At 45.0% G+C, this 7,916-nt stretch overlaps 1 protein-coding gene and 1 long non-coding RNA gene across 4 annotated transcripts in view; both read right to left on the bottom strand.

The window, feature by feature from the left end:
• The window catches only part of RPS6KA5 (ribosomal protein S6 kinase A5), a 175,390-nt gene extending 174,987 nt beyond the window's left edge, over positions 1–403 (bottom strand). Inside the window, 1 exon segment of the mRNA XM_029950685.1 lies at positions 81–403. Coding sequence (XP_029806545.1) covers positions 81–180 — 100 coding nt within the window. The 5' untranslated portion in view covers positions 181–403.
• A 1,308-nt stretch (positions 404–1,711) lies between these two features.
• Positions 1,712–7,617, bottom strand: LOC115302520. Of its 3 annotated transcripts, none has more exons than XR_003913518.1 (3): positions 7,487–7,617; positions 2,695–2,871; positions 1,712–2,169 (listed from the first exon to the last, which is right to left on the bottom strand). It is a non-coding gene; the product is annotated as an uncharacterized LOC115302520 (long non-coding RNA). The 3 variants fall into 3 exon arrangements; XR_003913517.1 differs by lacking the exon at positions 7,487–7,617 and adding an exon at positions 2,979–3,254; XR_003913516.1 differs by lacking the exon at positions 7,487–7,617 and adding an exon at positions 3,093–3,254.
• Between the last annotated feature and the right edge of the window lie 299 nt (positions 7,618–7,916).

Here is a 7,916-nt window from a genome sequence, read left to right as displayed (position 1 = left end):
CCCCGCCCGCGCGGGAACCCGCGTGCCCTCCGGGCGCGCCCCCGCGCCGAGCCCGGCCGCCAGAGGGCGGGGTCGCTCACCCGTCCGCAGTTCGTGCATGACAGTGAGGAGCTGCTCTCCCCCTGCACCGCCGACCCCGCTGGTCCCCGTGGCGCCGCCGCCGCTGCCGCCCTCCTCCATCTTCTCCTTTTTCCGATCCCGCGGAGTCCTACGCGGGAACCCGGGAGAAAACGGACGTCCGGCCCCTCACAGCTCGCGCTGCAGCCTCAGGAGCCGGGATGCGGCGGCTCCAGAACTCGGACGCAGCGACGAGTCTCTTTCCCGCTCTGGCCGCACTGCTCGCTCCTCCGCCTCCTCCCCCTTCGGCGGGCACCGCTAGTACCGCGCAACCAAACCGCCCCCTGCTCCGCCGCCTCCTCCTCCTGGCCGCTCCGCCCACAGTCAGCAAGGTAGAGGAGCCATTCTAGCCGCCATCGCTTATTGGGCACTGGGCGCGCGCATCTGTGAACGCCGGCTCTCATTGGGCAATCCTCTCTGATGCTTCAGGGGCCGCCCCGCCCCGCTCCTCAAATTGTTGTTGCTTGGCGGGGAGGCAGGAGAGGGAGAAACGCGACCACTCTGATTGGTGAGGCCAGAGATTCTGCCCCGCCCATTTCCGCTGGTGCGCACGCGCAGTCAGGACCTTCCCTTCCCCGACCTCCCTAGAACGGTCACACCCCTTATTCCCCAGCTTCGATCTGTTAGTAAACAGTGTCTAGTAGTCAGGAGGCGCTCGGAGTCTGTGATTGGCTATTGCTGAAAGAGGCGGGGAGGACTGATTGGAACGTTTGGTCCGCCAATCACAATGGACAGAGGAGGGGCCTGGAGGGAAGAGCTTCTCATACACGTGTTTGCGGACACACCTGAGGGTCCCAGCAGCGATCCACGGATGGAAGACAGCGTGTCTTAAAAAAGATGTTACTTGCCCTAGTATACCTTATACAAGTTAGGTGGAATTTGTGCGTAAATGCAGGTAGTTCTTAGACGTTGCAAAAACTCACAATCCCAGCTTTCGGTGAGGACTTTTGCAAAGGATAGACATTTCCATTTTGTACAAGATACTCCCAAGTCATCAAAAGGATACAGAGATTAATAAAACAGAATACAGTCCCTTTCCCTAAGCAGTGTTAATAGAACGTGAGAAACTCTATATACACAGGAAATATGAAGAAGAGTTTGAAACAAAAGAGTGGTAAAAACTGTGGGAAAATTGCACAGATGGCAGTAATTATTCTCAGTAGGGGAGCGGGGAACGTTCTCAGGGCAAGGAGGAATTTGAGATAACCAACTTAAAGGATGGGTTAGATAGATATACCAGCAGCAGACATTTCGTGCAGAAATGAGCTGTGAGCTTCAGCCTGGAAGTAGAGAAGGAAAGGGTGGGTTAAGTGATTGATAAGGCTGGGTGTAAGTATGACCTAAGAGAAATGGCTAAAAAGGTAAGGTGCTGAAAGACCATGGAGAGCCTTGACTACCATGCTAAGCAGTGCAGATTTTGTACTGTACTCTAGTCCAGGCCGGGAAGTCGCAAAGAGTAGTTGTAATACTAAAGCTGTTCTCTTGGAAGTTAGCTTCAGTTGCAGTTAGAAGGATGGACTGGAGAAGGAGAAAAATAACAGGGCAGGAATACTGTTGTGAAAGTAGAGCTGTTAACCTAGAAAAAAAATCGCCATTTATTTTACCAACAAAATGGGTTTATTTAGGAATATCCGAGAATTGCAACTTGGGAGGTGCAAGCTATGAAAAAATCATAGACAAGTCCACTAAACAAAGGAGAGAAATTTTTTAGTGGAGAAGGAGGATGTTGGCAGGGGTTGTTTTGAAGGAAAGTCCATTGGAGAAAAGCAAGAGTTCAGGGTGATGTTGGTTTCTCATTGGCTGAGTTGTAGGGATCGTTGATTTCTTGTAGGAGATGAAATCAATGTATGTCTTTCCCTGTTGGATCCTATAATTGATCATTCTTTCCTTTTGACTATTAGCCTATTGAAATCTATATTTGCCAATTTCTTCTTGTAATGTAATTGCTCTGGAGTGATAGGTCCCCCTTTTTGCCTCCTGACTCCACTTTAGTGAGGTTTCCCTTTTTTGATTTTCACAGAATTTATGGCGGCGTAATTTCTGGCAGTAGACCTGAGAATGGGAAAGGGGGAATATTAAAGATGGCCACTTGGATGTAAATCACAAAGAAGTGACCTTTTAAACTCAGCATGGATTAGATCCGAGGTTAGCAAATATTTTCTGTAAAGGGCCAAGTGGTCTCTTTCACAACTACTCAACTTTACTATTGTAGTGTGAAAACAGCCATAGACAATAAGTAAACTAATAGGTATGGCCATGTTCCAATAAAGCTGTATTTATGGATATTGCAATTAAATATCACATAATTTTCAGGTGACATATAGAATATATATTATATATATATTCTTTTAATTCTTTTCAACCATTTAAAAATGTAAAAACCATTCTTAGCTCTTGGACTATAAAAAGCAGTCAGTAAACTAGATTTGGCCTGCAGGCTATAGTTTGCAGTCTTCTAGATTAGACTCTCAGGGAAGAAAAAGCAGAGAAAGGTTGACAGCTTCTTCAACTTGCCCCAGCAACCTGGGCTTACCTGCCTGGAACATTTATCCCACAAAACCGTGACTGCCTACTTACTTGACTTTCTCCTCCACAAGAAGTGTGCTAGCTGGAGCCACGGAATGACTGTGCATAATTTTTCATTTGTTCCTTCAACGACTTTTACACCAATTATATACCAAGTAGTGTGATAGATGATAGCAACAGTGGAAGTCAAACAGATGCAATCCTTCTTGCTCTCATAGAGCCTACAGTCTAGAAATGGAAATAAAAATTAAATAATCACATAACAAAATGCAAACTTTCCATTGTGAGCATGCCATAAAGGAAAATTATAGGCTGTTACAATAAAATATATCAACCTAATTTAGGTTGGAGGAACTTGAAGGCCTTAATAAGGAAGTATTATTTTAGCTGATTCTTTAAAGATGAGTAGGTTTTAACCAGGATGTGGCAGAAACTGGCCTGGTGCTCACCAATCTCATTTCCTCTTCCTGGACGCACAGGAAAACTACTTTTTTCCCCCCTTTGCAGTTAGGCCAGGGTCATGTGACTGTGATCTGGCCAATGGGGTGTGGGCAAACATGATATGTGCCATTTCCAGGCCTGACCAGAGCCCCCTACATAATCACCTACACTTTCTTCTCTTTCCACGGCAACTACAAAAGCTAACTCAAATATGGGATGTCACAATTTCTAAGAACCCGGAACCCCTGAGTCTCCTCTTGAAGAAGAGCCTCCCTGACCTGCATCACACTGTGCTGTAAGCAATGAATAACTCTTCTTAGGCATAAGCTACCCAAATGTTGGGAGTGTTTGCTACCAAAGCAAAATCTAGCCTACCCTGACTATTTTACAGGTGAATTTCTGGGGGGGGGCTGAGGGGGAGGAGAAAATTTTCGGAAGATGTAGATGCCAAGCCCTGAGGCAGGCAAAGAGTCTATGTATGTTAGGGATTGAGAGAAAGTCAGGGGCCAGAACACAGTGAGCAAGAGATTAGGTCAGAAAGAGAGGCAGAGACCCAATGAAGTATGTGGTAGGCCTTATTAATATTTTTGGAGGTTTTCCTGTGTGAAGTCCAAAGCAATGGAAGGAATATAAACAGAAGAATGATATATTGGAATATCATTTTCAAAAGGTCACTGTGGTTAGTGTTTGTAGCCTGGGCTGGAGGAAGCACAAGGGAGATGCAGAAAGGCCAATTGGGAGATTATCACTGCAGTGTGGGCATAAGATGACAGTGAATGCAGGAGATAAAGTAAGAAATGGAATGTTTCTGGGTATGTATTATAGGATTTCATAAAGGATTGAACTTGCTGGTGAAGGAACTGGGGTGCCTGAAATGACACTGAAGTTTTCAACATGAGCAACTAGGTAGATGGGAGGGGATGGTGGTATCATTTAATGAGAGGGGTGATTTAAAAGAAGAGCACATATCAGAGTGAAGATCAAGTTTTATTTTGGGATATCCATCCAATATTAAGTAGCTATGTGGATATATGAGTTTGGAGCTCTGCAGAGAGGTCTAGGATAGAGAGATAAATTTGGGAATCACTGGCGGATAGATGGTATTTGAGGCCAGAAGTACGAATAAGATCATCTGGGGCAAAAATGTCCAAAAGGAAGAATAGAGCCTAGGACTGAAATCTAAGGAATTTCAACATCGAGATGTTGGAATGAGAAGGTAGAGCAGGAGGTATAGAAGGAAAACCCACAGCTTTGTGTCTTGGAAGCCAAAGTGTTTCCAAATGAGGGAGAAGTCAGCTGAGTCACATGCCCTGAGAGGTCATATAAGATGAGGTTTGGAACGATCCCATGAATTTGTTAACTTAGGTGCCATTGGTGACAGTATCTCGAGTGGTTTGGGTAGAGCAAATGGGAGGTGAAGGGGTAGAAAACAGCATGTGTGGACATATTTTTCAAAGAGTTTGCCCATGAAAGAAAATAGAGAAGGGAAGGCCCTCGCTGGAGGGACCCAGGGAGATATTTTTTTTGTTTTGTTCTTTACTTTTTATTTTCAAAACATTTTTTAAATTGCAGAAGAGTTGCAAAAACAGTAGTTTCACATACCCTTCACTCAGCTTCCTCTAACGTGAATGTTACATACCATAGTTCAATCATTAACACTGAGAAATTAACATTGCCACAATATTACTAAATTAGACTCTACAGATTTCACTTTTTCCATAAAAATGATTTAATTTTTTAATGGCTGAAAAAGAATTAAAAGAAGACTATCCCTTGACACATGAAAATTATATGAAATATAAATTTCAATGTCCATAAATAAAATTTATCGGAACACAACCATGTCCTTTGGATGGGGAAAATCTGCTGTAAGATGGCCGACAGGACTAATAAGAAAACACCTGTCCCTGATTAATGAGGAATGTGACAGTAACAGGCTATAAATTGTTCCCTCTGCTAACGTTCTGGGCTCAGACCTCTGGTGAATGATCTCCTCTGAGCTCACCCGTGCCTTCCAAGATCTCCCAGTGCCGCTTGGTTCTTCTGCCAGGTGATCCAGACCAGGTTCCATAACACTTTCTCTGAGCAAGTATCCAATTCAGGATCCTCCATTATATGTAGTTGTCATGGCTCTTTAGTTTCCTCCAGTCTGCAGCAGTTCCTCATCTTCCCTTGCCCTTAATGACCCCTTAACTCTTTCGAAAAGCACTGGTAAGTATTTTGAAGAATGCCCTTCGATTTGGGTTTGTCTGATGTTTTATTATGATTAAACTGAAGTTATGCATTTTTTGGCTAGAGTAACAGACATGATGTGCTCTTTGTCAATTCTCCATACCAGAGATACAAGAAGTTTATATTCTTATTACTTGGGCTGTTAACCTTGAATACGTGGTTAAGGCGGCACTTGCCAGATCTCTCTAATGGTGTTATTTTTCCTATTGTAATTAATAAGTGTAGGGAGAGTGTGTGAGGTACTTGGAGACTATGCAAATACCTGGTTTCTCCTGAAACTTTCTCCCACTAATTTTAGCATCCACTGGTGGGTCTGTTATACCCAGATTTAATATCGCCCCCCAAAACCAGAGACTACCAGGGAGACCGAGTCACACATGCAAAAGCAAAGGGCAGTTTTATTACCGGCTTAGGCTGGCTGAGCCCAAGTTCTGGCTCACAGACTTTACCAGCGCAGTGGATTCATGCTGAGAGCCCCAAACTTGGCGGGGGAGGGGCTTTTTTGGGAAGGGGGCGTTACAGGAAATGGTGACACAGGTATATTGACAGCAGGTTTAACCATTCATTGTTACTTTTGGTGGGAGCCAATCACAACATTTAGAGTATTGACCAATCACAGAGTGGGCCCAGGACCCTCACCATAGGGCATGCCTAGTCTTAAGCAATAGGTGATTATCTTATAGCCTCCATCTTTAGGCCTGCCCTTAGAAATGTTAAAGGTGTTAACTGGCCTTTCCTGATTGGGTGTTACAAGGGTTGCCCCTCCTTCCTTGGGCAATGTGTGCCCTTCTATTGTCTAATGATTCTGAGAGGCTGACTTTAGGCCTGTGTCCTTACAGGTCTTGTCTATTGCAGTTATGACTGTGATAGTCTAATGGTAATTTCCTATTTGACTGTCTTTTAAGATGAGAAATACTGGAACATGTTTGAGTGGTTATGAGACAGGTGGATGGAGCAGAAGTAGGAGAACTAATGAAGAGAATCTCTGAAAAAGTGAGTGGGGCTAGAAACCTGAGCTCACTGAGAGGTTTGCCTTTGAGTGGAGGAGGTCCTTCATTGTGGCTAGAGATAGGGAGAAGGGACTGGAAGCAGGCATGGATTCGCTTGTAGACTTGGGGGGTTCTTGGTCATCTCTCCTCATTATCTCTGGCACCTAGAATGGGACTTGAACTTTGGGACTTTTTTTTAAAGGTCCTCAAGGGATTGTGAGGTAGAACCAGTTTTGTAACATACAACTGTAATGTACAACCATTAGAGCAGAGAAAGAGAAATAAGAGTTGGAGTTTGAAAGAACAGCAACTTCTCATAGGAAATGATGATGCTAGGCATGATAGGAAGAAAAAGTATAAATCAGTGGCTGACAACACCAAATAGAATGGGTGGGAGGGGCTTAAGTAATGACACAGTGATATGAGGAGATGGCTTGGAATCCACGGAGGAAAAGTTGTTGAAGCGCATGAGACAATGGTTATTGTAGCTGCTGGAATCAAGGAAAGTATCCCTGTTCCTTCTGGCCCTGATAGGGAAACAAGTAGCCAGGGCAAGTCTGTCTAGGAAAGGGAAGGTGTCCAGGAGAGTGTCAGCGTCCTGTAAGGCTCAGAAGAGTAATAGAGAAAAAGCTTGGAAATGTATGTTCCCCTTAGAAACTGCCTTTCGCAAGGCTGGCTGGCTTCTGGTGGCAGAATGGGGGACACCCAGAGGTGTGCACATCATCCTCTTTATCTTATGGGCCTGTGTCTATGGCTTCATGCTGTGGCCTCATTTATCCTTGGTATGAGCAGAAGGGTGGAAGCAAAGTGAAGGCGGACCTCACTTGGTGTGAGCCATTAGGACTTAATGATCTCATTATTCATGCAGGGAACACCAGAGGCATTCCACATCTTGTCCCCCTCTAACTGAGTCTATCAAAACCCTCAGGTAAACGCTCAGAAAAGAAAGAACGTCTTTCAAAAGGTCAAAAGTGACGTGGGCAACATCTTGATTCTGTCTTTCACCTGGTCAGAACCTCCTCTGTGTGATATAGATGCAGCGAATTGAAGGGATTCCCTGCAGGATACAGAGACCAACGGATAGGAGGTGTAAGGCTCATACTCTTGGAAGACACCCATCCGCTGCTAAAGCTAACATATGGCCACTGTTCTCAAAAAGGATGTTGGGAAGGCACACACACCTTGAGTCCACAAACGGGAAGGAAGTTCTGTGAGGGGGCGGCAGCATTAAGGCAATTTCGAATTCTACCTTCTGGAATCCTAGATAAGTACCTACAGGCTTAGCAATCCTTGCAGGTGGCAGACGTGGAGTGCTGGGCCGAGTTGGAGTATCTGGCCTGAGCTCTGGCAGTGTGGAGCTGTGCCAATGAGTGCACAGTGGGGGAGAGGCATGCGCATCACAAGCAGATCCACTGAAAGAGAGTACAGATATTTCTACCTCTGACCTCCCCAGCCTCCACACATGCCCAAATCCACTGGAAGCAATGAAAAACAAAACAAAGCAAAAACACAGAAAAAGCCCCGTTTTTAATGAAACAAGGAAACTCAAAACCTCAAACCACAAACCATGAAGTCTGCCTGCCAAATACTGTAAAATCTGCACTGAAATTG

The sequence above is a fragment of the Suricata suricatta genome, chromosome 9, assembly GCF_006229205.1.
Source record: "Suricata suricatta isolate VVHF042 chromosome 9, meerkat_22Aug2017_6uvM2_HiC, whole genome shotgun sequence".
Taxonomy (NCBI): Eukaryota; Metazoa; Chordata; class Mammalia; order Carnivora; family Herpestidae; genus Suricata; species Suricata suricatta.
This window is presented reverse-complemented; position numbering and strand designations above follow the sequence as displayed.